At 40.7% G+C, this 21,837-nt stretch overlaps 3 protein-coding genes across 4 annotated transcripts; 1 reads left to right on the forward strand and 2 right to left on the reverse strand.

Annotated features, from left to right (window-relative positions):
* The first annotated feature begins 3,098 nt into the window (after nt 1–3,098).
* LOC122398490 (integrator complex subunit 4) lies at nt 3,099–16,039 on the forward strand. The gene is made up of 8 exons (XM_043398394.1): nt 3,099–3,132; nt 12,716–12,780; nt 12,851–13,269; nt 13,335–13,661; nt 13,735–13,999; nt 14,070–14,532; nt 14,603–15,086; nt 15,159–16,039. The coding sequence occupies exons 1-8, from the start codon at nt 3,114–3,116 to the stop codon at nt 15,898–15,900; spliced, it is 2,784 nt and encodes a 927-aa protein (XP_043254329.1). The 5' UTR covers nt 3,099–3,113; the 3' UTR covers nt 15,901–16,039.
* Nucleotides 6,342–11,987, reverse strand: LOC122398489 (PDZ domain-containing protein 8). Of its 2 annotated transcripts, XM_043398391.1 has the most exons (9): nt 11,069–11,987; nt 10,728–10,920; nt 10,395–10,657; nt 9,231–10,311; nt 8,903–9,165; nt 8,625–8,828; nt 7,780–7,929; nt 6,966–7,148; nt 6,342–6,873 (listed from the first exon to the last, which is right to left on the reverse strand). In XM_043398391.1, exons 1-9 carry the CDS (start codon nt 11,462–11,464, stop codon nt 6,667–6,669), a joined length of 2,940 nt encoding a protein of 979 aa, XP_043254326.1. In that variant the 5' UTR covers nt 11,465–11,987; the 3' UTR covers nt 6,342–6,666. The 2 variants fall into 2 exon arrangements, with proteins under 2 accessions (XP_043254326.1, XP_043254328.1); XM_043398393.1 differs by lacking the exon at nt 7,780–7,929 and having other exon boundaries at nt 11,069–11,985.
* A 39-nt stretch (nt 16,040–16,078) lies between the features above and the next one.
* On the reverse strand, nt 16,079–21,236 carry LOC122398488 (nuclear pore complex protein Nup214-like). Its single transcript, XM_043398390.1, has 5 exons — nt 21,085–21,236; nt 20,613–20,906; nt 16,543–20,530; nt 16,288–16,468; nt 16,079–16,212 (listed from the first exon to the last, which is right to left on the reverse strand). Exons 1-5 carry the CDS (start codon nt 21,115–21,117, stop codon nt 16,185–16,187), a joined length of 4,524 nt encoding a protein of 1,507 aa, XP_043254325.1. The 5' UTR covers nt 21,118–21,236; the 3' UTR covers nt 16,079–16,184.
* Nucleotides 21,237–21,837: the final 601 nt, after the last annotated feature.

A 21,837-nucleotide genomic window follows, 5' to 3' on the forward strand; every position in this document is an offset into this window, starting at 1 on the left:
TAATTTTTGAAAGAGTACAAGTCGGTTTCAGTTTAACGTGTGGTCTAATTCGTCGTAGTTTCTCTTTATTAATCTTTTATCTGTAGGAAAGATTCTTCGACTTTCTTTTTCCTTTAATTAATTTGTTCATCGCGTACGGTTTAATATTTGTACTCGTCACGATTTGTTTACTTTTATTTTTCTAGAGCGAAGTTAATTGGTTCGTTTCTATAGTAAATGAGTGTAACTTTTGTTGATATCTTTGTTCCGCGAAACACTGGAGATCGAGTATTTTTACGTTGTACGTAGTTAATTTTTAGGTTTCGTCTAGCTTGGTTAAAAGCGACGTCAATTAACTTCAACGTTTTTATTCGCGCTCTGAAAGATTTGATAATTGTATGTAGACGATATTCTCTAATCCATCTGTTTCCAAATGTTCTTGAACGTTGACTAATGACTGTAAAGTGTAAATGCATTTCTTCTGACATTAATATCAACCTTGCTGAGATGAATTGCAGATATTTTAGAAGTTCGGTATGATTTATTGGAATTAGCGAATGCGAAGGATATCGTTTTGAACACTTGTTAAAATAAATTTTCGAGAAATTTATGGGGAAAAATGTTTCTCGTTCCATATATATATATATTTTCTTTCTCTCGACAAAAATCTGACTTTCTGGCGGAACTTACAAACTCGAGAAAACCGTCTCCGAAACTCGTGCATCGACCTCTGTCAACCATTCGAATCCGTCCCACTCAAATTTCCGCCACGCATCGCTCGAGCCAAACTCACGCCCTCGTGTTGTTTTAGTTTACTCGCTGTCATTGACTATAACAGAGTGGAAGTATTGCTATCGGCTAAAATTTGTCTCTCCTTCTCCGGTGTTTTGTATTGCCAGATATTTTTAGATACCCCGCGTCCAAAAATACGAAACGTACGAATGTCGACCTCTGTATCGCTTTATATTTTATATCTCAGGAATGGTTTATCGGGAAATAAAAAAACTGGTACATTAATGTTCCGATTATACGGCAAAAATTGAAAAATTTCAAATCGTTCTAAAAAAATTATTTTTAGATGCAGGGGTTAATTATAATCATTTTTGGTGAATACACATAACCCCGAAATCCTTCGCATTTTCGAGAAAAAAATTCAGGAAAGTACACAAATTTTTCGGTGAAAATCAAAATTTTCAAATCGTTCTGGAAAAATTATTTTTAGATGCAGGGGTTAATTATAATCATTTTTGGTGAACACACATACCCCCGAAATCCTTCGCATTTTCGAGAAAAAAATTCAGGAAAGTAGACAAATTTTTCGGTGAAAAAAAAATTTTCAAATCGTTCTAAAAAAATTATTTTCAGTTGCGGGGGTGAATTATAATCATTTTTTGTGAATACACATACCTCCGAAATCCTTCGCATTTTCGAGAAAAAAATTCATGAAAGTAGACAAATTTTTCGGTGAAAACAAAATTTTCAAATCGTTTTAAAAAAATTAATTCTACTTCCGGGGGTCGATTATAATCACTTTTGGTGAATAGACATACCCTCGAAATCCTAACTGGTTTCGAGAAAAAAATTCAGCAAGTGCCTAAATTTTTCGGTGAACAAAAAAATTTCAAATCGTTCTAAAAAAATTATTTTTAGATGCAGGGGTCACTTACAATCACTTTTGATGAATAGATATAGCCTCGAAATCCTAACTGGTTTCGAGAAAAAAATTCAGCAAGTGCCTAAATTTTTCGGCAAAAAAAAAAATTTCAAATTGTTCTAAAAAAATTATTTTTACTTTCAGGGTTCGATTATAATCATTTTTGGTGAACACACATACCCCCGAAATCCTTCGCATTTTCCAGAAAAAAATTCAGGAAAGCGGACAAATATTTTGGCGAAAAAAAAATTTTCATATCGTTCTGGAAAAATTATTTTTAGATACAGGGGTCAATTGCAATCATTTTTGGTGAATATACATACCCCCGAAATCCTAAACACTTTCGAGAAAAAAATTCTTTACCGCCAATATAATGCATGGCCAGAGATCTGTAATTATATTCCTCGTTTTTATTACTTCATATGTAGATACAGTACAAGTACCCAATTAAGCCGAATAATTAGAATTTTACTGTACTATGTATAGCCATTTATCGTAGAAAACCAGATGCGTTTACGCTTTTGCTCTTCATTGTACATAGCACCGATGTCATTCATCGTTTCGATTAGAAATTTTGGCTAGGAAAAGCCAAGAGCAATACGTTCCGAGCCAGTACCAGGAAAGTCCTACAACCGCGTTGCCAGCGTTTTTTTTTTTTATATAGCATCGCGACGCCTCGCGTCGGAGCCACACTTCCTGCGAACGTTCCGTCACGGAATCGGTTCCAAATCGTGTTCCTATTTCGCATACGCATTTCAATCAATTCCAAGTTTCGATCATCTTTAATTCACGACGCGTGGAAGAGCGATCTCAATTGTTAATAAATTTTTCCAGCCGTCTCCGTGCGGGTTGCGCAACACGAGGCGCGAAGGAAACGGTTCTGCCTCGGAATACCTTAGGGAAAATTATACAACGTTTCGCGAAACGATTTCTCGATTGTCGTTGGATATTTTATTTTATACTTTATCGCGTCGTTACGTAAACGCGTAATTAACGGCGCAACCAACACGAGCGAGGACGAGGAAGCGAAAACGAAAACGAAAACGAACACGAGCATCGCCGATCGTCGAAAATGTTCGCCGCGTTCAAGTTTAACGCGCTTCCGGTTCGCCATCTTCGAAAGCGAAACCTTTGTCCGCGAGCCGCGTTTCCGCGCGATTATATCCGCTAAAAGCGTCGTGCAAAACGCAAGGTCGAAAATACGACGAACTTTTCGTTCGGCACGATGCCTACTGCGCCATCGCGATGCTCGGCTATTGCCATAAAGATCGCGCAAAGTTTTCCAGCTGGTCGAACTCTTTCTTCGTCGAGCGTTTCTCAAAAGCAGAAATTAATTTTATTTTCCACGATTATTTGCAGGAGGAACCAAAATGGCGTTGCACGCGTGCGCGTAAGATGGACCCTCATGGTGATCGTCAGCGAACTTGAAACGCTATGAAATATTGTTTACAACGAAGGAATTCGAATACTTTAATCAGGAATGGTGTTGGTAGTTACAGGTACACTATTTAATCATCGAATTTTTCTGTGTTTCACACTACAATTTACACGGAACTCGTAAGACTCAAAAGGTTTTAGAAACTGTGGCGCTCAAAAGAAAACAGGCCGTTTTCACTGGCCATCTTTTCGCTATACAGTAAACTCTCGATTATCCAACCTCCGGAGTTTCTAAAATATTAACGAGCTATATCATTATTTTATTTCTACCGAGGCTTTTCCTAAAAAAATTAACAAATTTTCTATATACAATGTGTATGTATATTACGGCCTAGAAATGCCGTTATGATATATTTACAACGATATTAAAATGTTTAACACAAAATTATATATTCCGTGTCGCGAAATTTCCTAAAAATCGGCGTTTGCGTTATCCAGGGCGCCAGAGCGAAAAACATGATCTCGATAAATGAAAGTAGTTAGTCCGGGGCCTCGATACCAGCGCACGGACTCGCCTTCGGGCGTCATATTTTTATCAGTCCCACGATTTTTTCAATGGAACGTGTTCCGCGCTATTTTTAAGGATCGAGACTATCATTTAATAACAAAACTGTCGGTACCGTTTCGTCGAAAGGGTGGCGTAACCCCCGAAGAAAGGAGCCGCGCGCGAAACACGCGCTTCGTTGCGATAATAAACAACCAAACGAGCGTGTCTGGAGTAGCTGGCAAAGTTGCACACCGCGCGTTTCGCAGACAAAAGAGAACACCGGACCGCCCGGTCGCTGTTTTGGCGAACGTCGCGAGATCGAGAAGCGCGTGCACGTTTCCACCACATTAAACAACGTTTCTGCGGCTTTCTCTCGAATCTCATCGGGCTCGTGTAATCACAGCGGCCTAAAGAGGAAAATCCATGTCTCAACGCCCAAGTGGAACGATGAAAATTTAGAATTCTAAAGAGTTTCGCGTAAACTCGATCTAAGCGCATCGCGAGAGTCAGTCTTCTCTTTCCTCCGCGTTCTGCGATTAAAAAAAATCGAATTTTGTAATAATCGTCTAACAGAATCGGTTCGAGCATAGAGAAGGGATCGTAATTTTTCGCTGTACATAAATTGCGACCGATATCGAAATGCTCGAAATCCCATTGCTACGCACGGGAGGCCCTTGCTCTCCATTCATCGTGCAGCCCAATGCCCAACAGGGATGAAATGTTTATACGATTCCTCGGTATGCTTGGCACGCAGCCAGAGGATACTGCGCGTGCATTTCACGGGCCAAGAATAGATTCGCGGGCCAAAATCCCCCATGACTTCTCTCTCATCGTGTTCGTATTGACTCTCGTATGGACGCGGTATAAAAGTTTTCGTTGCATCGAGATCGATGCACGTCTCGCCCTCTCTTTGTGCGTAGATCGTTAAAAAGAAACGTTCCCCCCCCCCGTTTCGAGCGATATTCCTATTCTCGTTACAATACGTATCCACGCGATGCTATTGCGCCGCCCTCGTTTTCAAATATTTCCGTTTAATAATAGCCTCGCGTTTGCGCTAATACTTTATAATTAGAACGCACTCTCTGTCCATAAAGTTGACAATTTCTTAGAATTCGTGAAAGAGAGCCGAAAATATTAACGATAACGTTTGGTTGTTATTAAAACGCGTTCTTTGTTTTGTAAACAGTTTTGCACCAGTGTCTGCATTCTTCGTGCGATCACGTTTCATCGCGCACACGAGGATCGGGAGTGTTCGTAAACGTCTCGTGGTTTAACCGCGGACGTTGGCCCTATAAAATCGCTTGGCTTTGACGTAGATTCTTTGTGCGGCGGCGGCCCCCCCCCCGGTAACTGCGTCTCCGTTTTTCGAGTATTTTCATATTTACCGAGAAAGTGGTACGATCCACGGCGCAGCATCGCGAAACGGAAACGTCGCCAGTAGTTAAAGACGGCACCAATACGCTCGACCTCGATTTTCGACCGCGTCTATTTCTCATCGCGACGATAAAATATTCTCCGTTTTGCAACGATAATAGCTACGGCTTCCCTTAACGAAATAAATCGTTCGAGCAACGCGGTAGTACTTAACCGCTAAATGATCAACATTAGTCTCCTCGTTTAACAATCTATATTCATTTTTTTTTTTATATTAATTTTACATTCTTTAACAATAAGTCGTAATATCTTGCAAAGCCACGAATTATATACATTCGATACTTGTTCAACCTTTTGTAGTTAACTATGGATGGAATTCTCTATCGTATCGTATGCGTTTCATTCGTAATTTGTGTGTTAGGCAATGTACGTGTCGATAATTAATAAATCAGTCGCAGTTTCGTGCGGTTTCGTTGCAGAGCTTGTTCACGATCGCTAAAACGCGATTACCGGTTCGAAGGGAAAAAATAAAGACACACACACACACACAAGCACGCGCACGCACACGAAAAATTCATCGTTTAAACGGTTATAATCGGAAATCACGCTATATTGATATGAAAGAGAGCAACTTTTGTTTGATCAAGCTATTGAACGTTACGTATTAAGTATCTAATTGCCCGTTACCTTGTGCTTCAAATCAAGACGCTAGTCCTTTTTACCCTAGTTATTCTATACCACAGCTATTTACCTATACCGATTTAAATATTCTAAGCGCGTAATTCGCGTAAACACGTCCGGCAATACGTTGTACTCTGTTCTCTACGAATATTACACACAACCCGTAAATACAAGTCTTCGTTATTTGGTGTTCTCTGGTAAAGTTATAAACGTATCACGATCAAATTCACGAGTATTATTACAAGGTCTATTATACGAATATCAACGAGAAGTTCAAAAACTGCGCAAACGCGTACAGTTGTAGGAAATACGACGAATATTGGAATCAAATATAATTGCAGTGATACACGGTTAACTTTCGTAAGATTTAATAACCGAACCCAAACTTTGCTCGACGAAGAAAGAGAATAATTTCTAAAAATGGTACCAATATATTCTTCAGGTTCTCCTGATTAAAATGAGTCCAAACACGACATATTTATCTATTCTCTTTCCTTTTCTGTTGGGTCAGGTTTCGTTGAGCTCGGGACGCTGAGTGGAAGGGATTAGGGGGGGAGAGGGGGTTGAGTCGCAGTAAGTTAACCGTGCCGTTACTGTATTAACACGTTCGCCACCACCATTCCAGTTAGGACAACCGTCTGCGACAGACCGCTTGACGTTCGTGGTACAGTCGTACCCGGAACTCGCATACTAATTGGTTCCGGAATACGCAAGACGAGAAAAGACGTACGTCGAGGTAAATATAATGCACACGCGCATACGCAGACGTATATGTTAACACGTTGACCGGCAGATCGTATCGATGAAATTTTCTGACGATCGAACGAATCTAATCTAACATTTATTTTAATAACCTCAAGTCGTCCACGACTTTGGAATAAATTTATGAGAAATTCTGTCACACGTTTGTACGAGTGACGTGACAATCAACGTGTTAACGCTGTATCGGATTAAGACACGCAGGTTTCCCGTTATTCGGTGACAGCGACTGGTGAGATTAAGTTCAGCGAACGTGTTAAAATTGATCGACGTCCGATCGCGTAACTTAGGTCCGTTAAGAGTCTTTGCTGGTCTGCTGCGACCGATCTAACGCTTCCTGCGCGTGCTGCAAACCGGCACAATAATGCAGTAGCAGCACGCTCAATGCTTGAACTCGTAAATCGCTCTGCGCGATCAACTTAATACTGTCCATTTCCCCGCTTTGCGACAGCTCTAATCTTGAGGTAGTTTCCGCGTCGAGTACAGTTTTCAGCCGTCCCATCTATATCAAATTCATACAAGGATTAGTGCGTGACGCGTGTAACCCGTTCGGTAATTATTCGGATTGTACGAAAAGTTTGCTCGACTATTTACCATGGCGTTGATCTTCTCGACGCGTTCGCGTGGCTCCAAACATTTGTACAAAAACTTGCCGGTGTCTTTGGCCCTGGACATGAGACCATCGTCCAAATCCCCGGCTACTAATGGAGCTGCCACGCTGGGCTCAGCGCCCTCCAACAGATCAGGACTTATGCCCAAACCTCCGACCAACGAGTTCTAAACGTTTCAACAATTCGATCAGATTTCACGGTATACGATAAACCGTGTTTTAAGCTTGATCCTAGAGAATGATGCGCCTGGCTCGACTGATAACATGATACAGAGTAACAGCGCGAAAAGAAAATTAACGCAAAGTGAAAGCATTCCTCGGTTATCGGTCTATGAAAAACAGTAACGGTAATAGTGTATTAGTATAAAGTCTTATGTGATAAGCGTAGGCTGCGCCTCGATGCATATCCGTCACACCAAGGTTAACAATTAATAGCATGACCAACAAAAAGTTGCATGATCGTTTGGCGACAGAATGAAAAGAGAGTGTAAGCCGATGATGGTAGCAGAGTATTTAAAACGCACAAGAACGATACGCAAGACAAGTGACAGAACTCAAAACATAACGCTCGACACTTTTTTTTAATCCATAAGTGCGTTTCGTATCGTTAGAGCTGTTGGTATATAGAAAAAGGAGAAAGAGGAAGAATTGGAACAGAGAAGGTTCGTTGTTAATGATTATTACGTAATTTTAACACTGTTTCTACCAGATGTGTCAAGGGACGCCATTTGGTCGAAATAGTGTTAAAGTGAATCCTTCTCCGTTCCAACTACGCAAATCTGTGGTATTATATTCTACCTTGCGGGATGCACAGGGACTTGGGGGAAGACTTCTAGATGCCAGACCAATACCGGAAGCCGGTGGGGCCAAGCAACTTGTACTTCCAGCCTTCTTCAGGCCCAACAGAGTGTTAGCTATACTGGCCTTCATGGCCATCATAGTTGCACCCTGATTGATCGATCAACGGATTGGAAATTGATTAATATCATTTTAACACGTCCAATCGTATCCGACATAGTAACAACCATTAATCGCGCGCTACCATTTCGAGTAATTTACTTTATGTGCAAAGGCACTTCTAGCTTGTTAGACGACAATGAAGCAAGTGATCCGTTCAGTTTACGATATTCACAGATACCAAACGTTAAAAGCATAGGTCAAGGTGCAAAACCTACAAAAAACCTTCACCTCCCTATATGCGGATGATAATTTTTATTGCCAACAATAAAAGTGAAACACGCTTAACAGTTGTTTCTCTATTTATGTACAAAATACCAAGAATACTCTGAATCGTTTTAAAGTATACATTTCAATTACCCAAAATAGCAATTCCTCAATTATAGTATTGTATACTGTACAATAAAACGTGACTAATGAAACGTAGATATGCATAGTGATTGTAATTTCATGATAACTCCCTTTTTAGAACCTCGTCTTTGAAAAAGAATGTACAATTTTGTTCATAAAAATATAAATTATACAGTGTCTAACTTGAAATAAAAATCTGTCTCGATAAAATCATTGTTTCTGGACAATGAGATTGAATGGAGTCGCGAACCGTTACGCTGATTGCCATTTTCAGCGGGTTGGCGATACCATTTTTTAACGTAAAAAAAAAAAAGCTTTTACTACGTCTTGAGTACCTGTACATTTTCTTCGCAACTGGTTAGAGAAATCTCCGGACCCGATTCCCCGATAAGAGTATTAGGCTCTGTTTCGTCGGCTATGAATGACATTGTCGCTAAACTTTCCGCTCCACAAGATCCCGATGCTTGGCAACGAACCTCGCATTTCTTATGGCACACCATGCCACAATTCCTGCACTGTATAGCATCCTTCAACCAAATCTGTACGATAGAAGTAGAAATATTTAGTATTCGATTATCAACAGTGTGTGTGTGTGTATCTGCAAGACACGAACTTTTTTCGTACAAAAGTCACAATGCGTCGCTCTGTGAAAATGTGTCCTGATAAAGTCGTGTGTTTTCTTGTCGATGATCTCCTCGCTCAGTATCGGTTGCGTTTTGATAGTTTCTGTACTCTCTTTCTTCCCCGAATCGCTGACTGCATGTCGATTAGGATAACTAGACTCCCACACGTAGGATAATAAAATATCGCCGTAACAAAGCGTCGGGTCAAATCCTGAATATCCTTGTAACTTAGTATGAACTGTTGTCAGGGAAGCTTAAAAGAAAATATATGAAATTAATCGATGTCTCTGTATTTGATTTATTAATAGCAATACTTACTACTATCGGGAGGTAACAGAGCATGGCATTTAAGATAATGACCGGTCGACGATGTGTAGCACTGCGCGAGAATTAATTTCATTGGGACGTTTATGTAGCCCAACAATTTTGCGGGTGATTCCCCGCCTCTTACACGACCCCACACTCCTATATTCAAATACTGGAATTCCGAATCAATTTGAAAGTTCCTGGTTTCTTCGAAAGTAATTAGAGAAGCATATTCCTTTTCCTTCGTGGTGTAGAATAAATCTGTTACGTTCGATATATAACTATCGTCGCCGAAGCAAAATTGCGAGCTGTTCGATATTAACGATTGACTCGAGGTGGTCGAGATTTTTCTAGAGGGTGTACTGTCGGGTGTTTGAGCGGGATCCTCTGCGGGCTGAACGCTGCTTTTTCTTCTGAAAAACTTGCTACCCGTTTCCACTTTATCGTAAATCTCGTGCTCCGAATCCTTCAAGTCCGAAAATTTTATTTGACTTTCAAACTTAATTTTACCGCTGTCTTCCGTACTAGGCGTGTCGCCTTTATTCATCAACGAATCTGTTTTTATTGACTTTCTATCCGTTCCTCTTTCTGCGAATAGTTTCTCACTGTCCAGTTTCATGCTAATTTGTTTATCCAAATCTGCTTTGGAATACTTCCTCTCGACTCTTACGATAAAACGTCTCTGGACAGTGCTTTTCATAAATTTGGCTACTTGATTCATGCTAGACACCTTTTTACCATCTACGGCTACTAAAATATCCCCCTTTTTCATTTCAGCGATTGCCGCGGGGCTTCCGACTACTATCGTTTCGACTAGCACACAAACGTGACCTATTTCTGGCACAAGTTCTTGTTTAAATACTACACCAAGCTGCTGGGAGCCAACTTTACTAATAATTAAATCTAACACCATGTAAGGAACTCCTGTATATTGAGTTAGAAATACCCAGGGTGTTGAATCTACGCTTATTGTACAATACACTTCGATTTGTGTTTTGTCCTCTGCGTTAAGCATATTAGGTCCAAGATTCAATCTACTTGCTTCTAATAACGATACTTCCAGATAACCCGGTATCAATTGTATATTGGCAACCTAGACAAACGTCACGTGAAAATGCATATTTATAACTTGTTTTATATTTTTATGATCATAAAAATATAAAACAAACATCGTACTTCGGACAAATCTACTGCTTCGTCGTTCAGTCTGCGGAAGAATGGTTTATAACGCATTTTATAACGAGGTAGTGTATGCTTCCTACGCACGGCTCTCCGAATTTGCCCTGTGATCAAAGAAATGATCTGAGGTTGTAATTGACGACCTTGAAATTGAGACTGCACTTCTAAGTCAAGTATAGGTTCAGAATAAAAGCTTAAAGACCAGTGAGTATATGGAACACGTGTAAACTGTAATCTGGCTCTACCACTGACGCGTTTCACTGAAACAATCATAAATGAAATTTAATGGAAATTTACTAGGATATCGTAGCTTAAAATAGATTTCTTTACCTTGTAAAGCCATATAGGCAGTCTTCCCCAATAACATTCTGACATCTATAGACAGTTGAAAATTACCAGAATAATGTAAATCTAAAGACAAATCTAATGATTCTAGTAAACCCGTATCAGCATCTATTTTTGAATCTGCAACTTCTAAACCTTTTATTGTAGGAAATTGTGTACCAAGATTTAAATCTCTTAACTAAAAGAATTTTAAAGTTAGTGTTGTATTTTCCACCCTTTAATGATGAGGCGGTTAAAAGCCATGCAGTCTATAGAGTCAAGCCACTGTAGCAATAGTTGTTTAAAATGCATATATTTGTTTATCTATAATTTCATACTTCACTCACCTTTACACTGTCCAACAATTTACCAGTCGTGGACTGAGTTAAAAGTTCTTTGAATTCATTATTTAATTTTCTATACAACCATAGACGAACCCTTTCGGCGTTACGGAGTTCGTTAAATAAAAATTGCAGCGTTAGGTTTATCGCCAAGTTCTCGTTCCCTTGGCACATACCTTGGCGGGACATACTTGTATTAGAATTCGCCTTTTCGTCCTCAAGATTTTGAAGTAATTCTTTAGGTAATTGAGCCATGCCATGATGGATTGGTTTTTTTGGCGGACTGGCCACCGGTGCATCCTCCAAATATTTTTTGAATAAATAAAACTCCAGTACAAGCGTACATATTATGCCACACACGAATGTAATCACAGACACGCAAAAAAATTCAAAAATGTCCATATTAAAATCTCGCACGTCGGAAACTTGGTAGCTTCCTTGATTAATCGCTATTAAAATTGAAAAATATTACGAAAAATTGTAGAAACAGGCACTCTCTTATGAGAAGAAATGTAAAAATATTAATCGTATTCGGAAGTTTGTTTTTTAAAATTAATATTTAAACAAATGTATCGTTAACATTTGCCCGGAATATTAGGAACTCTTCGCAGCGTCTACGATTTTGATCAATCATAAAAAAAAACCCCTATTGTTTTTATAACGCTGCATTACATTGTTGTGAATCACCCTCTGCTCGCGGGTCAACAGTTATTCGGAGCACTTTCACCTATCATTACGGCGATCGAAATTATGGCATTTTCGAAATAATATTAATGAATTTCATAACTACTTGAAAATTGTACATGTTCAGAAAAATCTATTCGTCCGAAACATCTCGGAGAATCTAATAACGCCGTCGACTACAGGCGAAAACGAATTATGACAGTTTTCTATTGATCTCAGCAGCCATGTTAGTGCCGAGCAGGCTTGTCAATTTGACAGCTCCTCTGATTGTCAACATCATATATTATGAACAAAAAATGTCCACGCAGAATACGTTTTCCGAATCCTTCAATTGCATTTAATTATAAAATTGCAAACATTATTTATTATTAACGTCTATCAAGTAGATTTATTATATATTACCCTAAAAATAAATTATTAAAACTTGTTTACCGTCGTCGTTACACACAAATCAATACACGATGACACAATATTAAAATATTTTCAGACGATGTAAACAGAGAATATGGAAATTTTTAGATACTTTGCTAATCACTGTACGGATATACATTTTAATTGGCTTAGATAACGTTAAATTTTATTTGCAATAAAAAAAAATTAATAATAATAATATTTCGTGTTTTACGTCGCTTCTCTTATTGTTCGTTATATCGCTAATGAAAAATAACTATAACTTAATGTCAACAGTAATTATGCACGCATAATTTTATTACACGATCAGCTGATGAGACATAACCTTGTAGATTTATCTGTAGAGTAGAACGTTCTAAACAATTTGATTTGCAAATAAGCTTTACAATTTTAGTAATATAAATACTATTTATATCAGCGAACGGATCGTAATTTACATAGTTTACGGAAATGAATAGTTACTCATTTTTCTGTCCGTACAGTTTTATATAACGAAAAACAATTCCTAACCTCTATAAATATCGAATTCACTTTTATATTTTTTCTGAACAAATGTAGAGTATCTCATTAATATGGCAGCTTTAATGAAGAAAAGGGTTTTAGCAGAGTTTACACAAAGCCAGGTAAATTATATTTTTATTAATTGATATATTTTTTAGTTTAAACTTTTCCTCTGATTGTATTCATTTGTAGGTTGTAAATGAACCTCCGTTGAAGAGGCTAAGAACATTACGCCTTACATCTACAACAGGCAGTAAAAATGGAACAGAAGGCAGTTCAGCTTTAGCTTACATAGAGTGTCTTGAAAAATGCAAATGCGGCAACGATGCTTTGCAGCTGCTAGTTCGTATATCCGATACCATAGCATACATCTCTCCAGAGGATGTTCCTTCGGTCGTAAAAAAGTTGTCAGAAAGATTCACCATAGAAACAGAAGCTGCAGTTCGTGCTAAACTACTTTGGATATTTGCTGAATTGGGAGAGGTAACGAATGACGCGGCCGAAAAGACACGAATAGTTAATGAAACTGCTGAACTTTTAAGGAACGAAGAATCGCATAGAGTAAAAAGCCAAGGTTTAGCAACGTTATTGAAGTTAGGGGAATATCATAGGTATTCAATGGATATTTGGAATTTACTTTGACGTCATGATGGTGGACTAATCTATTGATTTGTAGGACTCTCGTGTTGAAGATTGCTCGCGAACATTTGCCAGATACCTGGCATGGTGTACAAACACGTTGTCTTTCTATTATTGGCAGATATTTAACTGCAAACACTGCCGACGATACATTAGTATTTGTCGGCAATTATGCGCGTTCTCAGGATCCGAGAGTTCGTGCTCAAGCGTTTGAAACAATGGCTGAACTTCATTCTCACAGAGGATGCAGGCTGCCCGCAAGTTTTTTCGGAGAAGCTTGTGCCGCGCTTCGAGACGATTACGAGATTGTACGCAGAGCAGTTCTGAAATTAATATGGCTTTTGGGTAGGGAATACCCAGAAAAGTTAGTAGTTGATACCGATTTTACAATTTCAATACTTGGTCTTTGGTTACATATTGGCTGCATTGTTTTCTAGTATTATTATGGGAGCAGACGGAGAAGATATACGCATGGTAGACTGTGCGTTTTCTCAAATTTGCAGTCTCATGGGTGATCTATCGCCAAGGGTCAGAGCGTCGGCAATGTCTCTTCTAGGAACGATGAAAGGTGTTTCTCAGCGATACATAGAACAGGCATTGGATAAAAAACAAAAGATTGTAGAAGCAGATAGACCGGAAGTGGAAGAGAAAAGTGGTTCTTGCGGCGCATTTATTCACGGTTTAGAAGATGAATTCCTCGAGGTAAAATTGTCGTTCGTATTTATATACATAATCGATATATCGGATGCTTAGAATGTGTTATGTGTATTAGGTACGAACAGCAGCAGTGGAAGCACTTTGCACCTTATCCATGGAACAACCAAATATAGCTAGAATTGCTTTAGATTTTATGGTGGATATGTTTAACGATGAGATTCAAGACGTGCGTTTGAGAGCCATCGAGTCGTTAAGGAAAATGTCTGCGAGCGTCACGCTTCGCGAAGACCAATTGGAAACGATTCTAGGCGCGTTGGAGGACTTTTCCGGCGAAGTGCGGGAAGGTCTGCACGCTACGTTGGCTGCCAGTCGACTTGCTACGAGAAATTGCCTTCACATGTGCGTGAATCGTCTTCTCGATAACTTGAGTCGATATCCGCAAGACAGAGAGAGTATCAGAAATTGTTTAGCAGCACTAGGAGCCTCGCATCCGTACTTGACATTGCCTTTGGTGCCTCAACTTCTTGGACGACATCCATTTTTCGACACACCGGAGCCGGACGTCGATGAACCGTCATGTATCCTTTCACCGCTTTTTTTTTATAAAACGTAAATCATAATAATAATATTCTTAACCATAAAAAATAGATGCAAGCGTGCTTGTTCTGGTGTTCAATGCTGCATTGCATTGTCCGAGCATGCATGCCCTGTTTACGGAACATGCGTCTAAGCATTATCATTATTTACGCGACACGATGCCGCATTTGGTCCCCCGACTTCGACCGACTATAACTAGCAGTCCAGATTTTGGAAGGGAAAACAAAATCGACGAAGAAGCCGAGCGCGGTAAAGAATTTCTAGAAAAGGTGGTAACGGGCGTTGAAAACTCAAGACCCGGTGGCAGAGTTCACACTCAGCTGTTGGAAGCCTCGGCCGTGGATCTCGATCGTTTGGCAGAGATGGATCACCGTATGGAGGGGGCAGCACGTTTCACTGCTCTTTACATTCGATGTTTGTTACTTCTAAGATCCGTGCTGAAGGAATTCTCGATATCGTCAACGAACGCGGTATCGACCAGTCCATTGGCGAGCACGACCAACAACGTTTCGGTTCTTCTTCAAAATACTCAGAAGTATGCTTTACATTTCTGACCGCCTTCTGTTCCGTTGGTTGTTATTATTAGGAACTTATTTACGATTTACAGATTACAACGATTGTTCAGCGGATTGGGTGAAAATGAAACGATACTGGCCAATGACGTATGGTTGAAAGCACTGGCGGTAGAATTGATTCGAGTGACGAGAAGCGCAACAGGAAGAAGCGCCCTTCCGCTCGCTCGTCACTTCCTGTCCGAAGCGGACACTCTGCCCCAAGATACGGCCAAGTTGCCATCGTTTTCCAGAGCCCTCGTTCTTCAGATACCGACTTTGGTCGATGTAAAGCCCGGATCTTTGACGCGTTTGCTATTACCATTGCTTTTAACGCCAGCAACGCAAGGGGAAGAACGACTGCCAAGGCCATCGGTGTCCACTCGATTCTGTAGAGCTGTTATCGAAGAGCCAAGAGGCGACGCGGATGCTGCGTTGAAGTTTACCGGAGGTCTTCTACTAGGGATACCATTAACCTCGAAAATATCAAATTTACGAGATCCAAATATATTACGTATCAAACTGAGGCATCCTGATCAACAAGTACAATTACTGTTACCGCGAAAATCAGACCTACGGCTGCAGAATGTGGAGCAAAGTGATTACAGACTGAGAACCACTGTTCTGCTATCGCATCAAGTTTGGATGGAAGCTTGCAACGTAGAAATATCTCTCGCACTCCTTGTACCGTCTTCGTCCGTATGTACACACTCCCCCCTCGACGATCCGTGCGTTATCGATCTTTGTAAACCGACCAAAGTATCGATTGCTCCAAAACCCATAAAGAGAGGTATCTGAATATATTTTTACACAACGACATGTTTTATAAAATGGTTCTCTTGTAAATAATTCGAAATACACTAGATCACATTGATTTTTGTATAGTACAGTTCTCAACGATGTCTTAAAATTAAGCAATAATGTTCACTCTCTTTGATAAAATGTTCTAAACACATAATCTGATCTGGATTATTCGAGGATACTGAAACTATGCCATTTTCTTTTCTCTTTTTCATTTTATATATAAAAATAATTCGTATTCAAGGACGATCTAATTACAATGTAAGTTGGATATTTTTAGACTACCGCCAACTGGAGAAAGAGCTTCCGCTGTAATAAGAAAACAGAATTCGTTAATTGATTTGTAGTTTGTCACGCGTCAGTCTTGAAGCATCGTTTGCTCACCCAGTGAACGCTGGAGGCTTCTCCGCTTCTGGACTCTTTTGGGCCAGGCTGCTAAAACTAAGACCACCCGGTTGGCTGGCCAAAGATTCAAACGTATTACTACCCCCTACGCTTCCAAACACTTTCGACGTGTTGTCCATCGGAGGAGGACTTCCTCCCAACGTCGATGGACCTCCAAACGCTATTTCACAGAACGATGTTAAATGTTAGGTTAACCGTTTAAAATGCAAGAGAGATAACTAATAAATTATTTACCCGGAGGTACTGCAGCAGCTCCAAACGCTGTCGTGCCGAATCCAACGCCAAAAAGTGGTTTCGAGGCTCCGAACGAAGATGCCGATCCAAATACCGGTTTGGAATCGAACGCAGGCGCTTGTCCAAAAGCAGGCTGGGCAACGCCGCCAAATACGGATGGAGATCCAGGCGAAGACGGTCCTGGTGTAGCATTGCTCGCAGCGCCACCAAAGAAAGATGTCGTGGCTCCTGCATTCGGCGTCGCGCCGAATATCGAGTCAGACTTCGGAGCGTTATTTTCAAAAATGGATTTTTGGGGCGTACCAAATGTGCTCATCGGAGATGTGTTTCCTCCGAAGATGGAACCAGCAGAGGATGCTGGAGTCTTCGCGCCAAAGATCGAACCGGTACTGTTACCACTAAATATCGAAGTGTTCGCCGAAGTTGTCGGCATATTACCGAATATCGACGTATTCGGGGAATTACCGAAAGGCATCGAAGGAGGATTGATAACCGGTTTTCCAAAGGTATTGGCGGTCGAAGATACTACCGGTGTACTTGGAAACTGTGGGTTCATCGCAAGAGCAGGTTTGCCAAAAACTGATGTAGCTGAAGTGGTAGTTGTCACGTTACCCAAAGCATGCGTAGACGGAGTACTGTTGTTGGGGCTAACGGAGCTTGCCGGGGGCAAACTTGCCACGGGTTCCCCGAATGTAGGTTTCGGTAAAGTATTTTGAAACAGAGGCACTGCGTTGGAACTTGTCGGGACCGTGGTTGTCGTTACGGTTGTTGCGGGAGTAGCCTTGAAACCACCGAACATTGGCATTGACAGAGGCATTGCCCGAGGACCGAAAGCAGTGCTAGTAGTGGCGACTGGTAGGTGTCCGGTGGAACTCGGCATTCCTCCAAATATAGAAACATTCGTTTGATTGCCGAATAAAGGTGCGGCGGAAGTCGCGGGCAGAGCGTGTACAGTGCTCGTTGGAAAAATAGAGACTTTCGATTCGGTCGAGGGTGTCTTCTCAATGGTAAGCGACGCCGTAGTTGTGACAGTCTCTTTCGGAGGTGTCGCGCTCGCGAGACTGATGGAAATTTGTCCCAACGATGTCTGAAAATTGGACATTCCGAATGTAGGTTTGTAGTTGTATTTTCCTTCAGCGGTTGGGCTACTGGTAGGCACGCTGGACGTTTGATTAGCCTGTTGTCCCATGAAGAACCCGGTTAACTGTAACGATTCTTGTGTTTGAGCCGCCACCGTCGGTGATGTTGCCTTTAAATTGAACGGAGCATTAGTTTGTGGCGCGACATTCTGCGAAGTACTATACACGTTCGAAGGGATCGGAGTAGCAAAACTAAACGTAGATGCCGCGTCGGTTTTCACCGCTGTCGTTTGCGTTATTGTCGCTCCAAACTTTAGCGACGCGGTTGGAGCAATCTCTTGTACCTTTTCCGACGTTACGTCCGACGACAATGCATCTTTCAACGAACCGGTAGCAAATATATTAGCTTCTACCTTGAAAGGATCTCCACCCGGCATGATTTCTTTGCCCAGTTTGGCTCCAAACTCTTTGGGTACCAATTTCTGAGCCTCTTCAGATTTTTGTACCGGAGTGCCAAATGTGATGGAATCAACTTTGGGAAACGATTTCATTAAATTAGACACATTATGATTAGAAGTATTAACTTGATTAAATACGATGGCGTCTTGTTTTGATTTAGCCACTGCGGTAGTTACCGGTGCATTTGGTTTTATTTCTACTTGTATGGGTTTGCTTCCGGTTGTAGATGGAAAAACAATGGGGAAAACAGGTTGTTTGGTTTGTACTTTGCTCTTCATCGGTACATTGCTCGTTTCGTTTGCACCAATTCTCGCTACAATACTGTTCAACGAGTCTAAATGACTCTGTACTTTTGGTTCTTCGGTGGATTGTTTAGCAATTAGAGTATGCTTTGAAATAGGTTGTTCTACCTTGTTTTTAACATCAACGGGTGTAGTGTCGAGAGAAGCTAAAGACGACAGAGTTGCTTCCAAACGGTGCTGGATAGGCGAAGGATTAACTGGCTTTATAACTCGCGGCACGGATGCAGACAAATGTTCCCTTAATTTAATTTGCTTTCCTTGAGTGAAGCTCAACGTTTTGGTAGCAATAGCTTTGCAGCGTGCTTCTATAATTCCTCCGTTTCTTAAAAGAGAAGTTGAGGATTTGGTCGACGTTATACTTAAATTCGACAACGATCGATTCAATCCAAAAATGTTGTTGTTACAAATAATTAATTTCCATCGTTTTTTAAGGTGCTCTAATTTGCTTTTCTCCTCTTGAATGATCCTATTATGCAGTATAAGATTCTGATACACAAACTCCAAATGGGGAATTTTCATTTGCGACATTTCTTGAGATTTACTATCCGACCATTCTAAATCTAATATTTTACTAGCTTGAGTGAGTTGCGTTTGAGTATAATAGTATAACTTCTGTAGATCGGATATCTTATTACTATCACCGCAGTTTCTACTGACGATATCGATGGAAGCTGAATTTTTCGACTTGGTTTCTTCGACCCAAGCAAACGATTGCAATAGCAACGCTTTCAAGTACGCAATATCGCTGGACAAACTATTCGTTGTATCCCTTAAATCTCGTAAAAATTGATCTATTATGATAGACGTGTCTATAAGTTTATGACGTTCTTCCTCTGTGCCGCATTCCCAAGTATGCGGCTCCAATCTGTTACGCAATTCCTTCTCGAACAAATTATGTTCTTCTATATATGCACGAATATCTCTGCTATCGTCCTCTACGGACGGTTTTTGTTCCACAGGTTTCTGTGGGATCGTTTCTTTAGGTGGTATTATTTTAATATCTTGTTTCACGGGTTCCTGTACATGAGTTTCTTTAGCCGGTTCCATTTTCATTTCCATGCCAGGGCTCTCAAACTTCTGCTCCTGTTGCTTCGGTTTTTCGGGCGGAGACTGTACGAAGAAACCGCTTCCTTTGAGAAATTTATCGCAAAGGTTTCCCACGGGAGGTGGCTTCGGGCGTTCGGAAACGTTTTCTGGTTGCTTGGGTCGCGGAGTACTCGTTATTGCACCGTTCATGATAAGAGGTGTTTCCAAGGGAACGTGTGATTGTGCCATTGGCGGAGGTGTAACAATTTCAGTGGATGGAGTATTAATAACAGGACAATTCGGTGCTAGATTCACCATATGAAAACTGCATAGTTGCCCGGATGTCGCGAGAATATGCAGTATGGGTACTGGATTAGGTAAAATAGAATCTGCACCCCATGGTAACTTTCGAACGGGAGTTTTGTCTATAGCCAATCCTACTGGGTAGCTTTCCTTGGTACAGATCAATGGCAATTCGGCTCTGCCACTGTCGATCAATTGCCACTGGTTCCAAGTAGCTCCTTTATCCGTAGATCCCAATACAGCTATTTCGCTGCTGTTACTACTAGCAGCGATAATCAAACCCCATTCCGGCACGTGATCAAAATAATAACGTGGAATCATTGCTTCTCCTACCGTGTCCGACATTCCGTATGTGATATCTTCGTAACACGTAAAAATGGCATTTGTTTCGCCTTTAGGCGCGTCGATTATAAGAACGTTTATCCTCTGCTCGCTGCCTAAGTAAGCGGCGCAGAATTGATAATTGCTGATCCATAAAATAGAAATAACTTCGCCGATATACGGGCTTGGACCGGGAATTGTTCTAGCTACTTTCAAGTCGGGTTTCAGTTGTACGATATTTCCATTCTTGCAACCCACGACTACTTGTTTCCCTTTAGGACTCCATACGGCGCATAATACGTCTAAGTTATTTAATTTCTCTAAAGCTTTCAACTCTATTGTCTTTTCTTTTTCCTCTTTTATTTGGAAACTTCCAATGGTGTAATCGCTGGCCACGGTGCACAACATTCCTGGGATTGTTGGGTTCCATTGTAGATCATTCACAAAGACCTCTGCGCTAGACGAGGAAATTCTAATTTCGTGTAATAATTGTAAATTCTGCAAAAGAATACAATTACAACATTATACAGAATGAGAAAAATTTTAAACAATTCGAGGAAAAATTATTTTCGTAACGTACACTTCTAACGAGCGCCTGTGCATTGTAAATTAAAATCGACGGCCTGTGCGGTGCCACTGCTAAATAGGAACAATCACAACTAAGGGTCAACTTAGATATGGCTACCGGTATTTGTACTTCTATGCTCCATTCCGGATCGCTATCCTCTCCTGGCTTTAAAATGTTTATTTTATTGTCTTGACCTATGTATAATAAACCCCTTTTCTTATCTGCGACCAATAAGCTGCATGCAATTGGTATGGATTCAAAAGCATTTAAAATTTGGGACGTGTGAGATTGTTTAAATTGAAATTCCTGAAAAAAATAAAGAAACTTGTTGAAACGTTCGTTGTATTACGCTTTCGAGTATGCTCAACGGTTGAAATTAGAAAACGACGCGTCTCGCGAACGCTGGACGCAAAAATAACTGACAGGGGTTATAAACAGGGGAGTAAGTGTCGTAGTTGCATTTCTAAAAAGTAACAAGCAATACCTGGACGTCTTTTGGATCGGGCGCCGTTTTCATATTTGATTATTTGACGATAACCTTCATATAAATAATTTGTTCGGTTAAAACATAAATTCGCCGGATTCCACTCAGGATAAATACGAGTCAAACGAACGTAACTGACAGACTTACAAAGGCTTGCATAACCTTCGGTTACGGAAATTGAGATAGAGTTATGTATGTATTTATTGCGTCCCGATCGGTGGTCTAGGGGGATGAGGAGGTGGGTTGGTGCCCGTGGAGGCGCGCGAAATAAAACTCGGAAAATTTTCGGTGTAACTTCAACGATTTTATTTGTTAGTTGTTAGGAGTCGACATAAATTTACAGACTTTTCGATAATTTGGACGCTTTACTCTTTCGAGAATTGATCTGATCTTCCGCGAAAATCTTCCCGTGGTCCTTGGCGTTCGTCCCTTGTCTAGGAAAATTTAGATCGTCCCTCCGGGTTGTCTTGATCCAATTAGTCAGAATCTTCAAAAGGCGATCCACCCCCTAATCGCGTGAAGGTGGAAGCTAGCAGACACATGTGGTAAAGAAAAGCGTGGGGGTCCAGAGAGAAACGAAGTTAGCTAGCGGGCTAAAGCAACCTTTAAAATTGATGAGACGACGGAAACTCCGATTCGACACGACCTTTAGAAAATAAACGAAATATTCCTAAGGAATGCCTTCTTTTCTCTCTCGACCCTCCGTTTGAATCTCGCTCCGAATTTTAATGGAGTCGCGATCGAGTTTCCATT

The sequence above is a fragment of the Colletes gigas genome, unplaced genomic scaffold (genome assembly GCF_013123115.1).
Source record: "Colletes gigas isolate AHSC1104 unplaced genomic scaffold, ASM1312311v1 Colletes_gigas_Sc00011, whole genome shotgun sequence".
Taxonomy (NCBI): domain Eukaryota; kingdom Metazoa; phylum Arthropoda; class Insecta; order Hymenoptera; family Colletidae; genus Colletes; species Colletes gigas.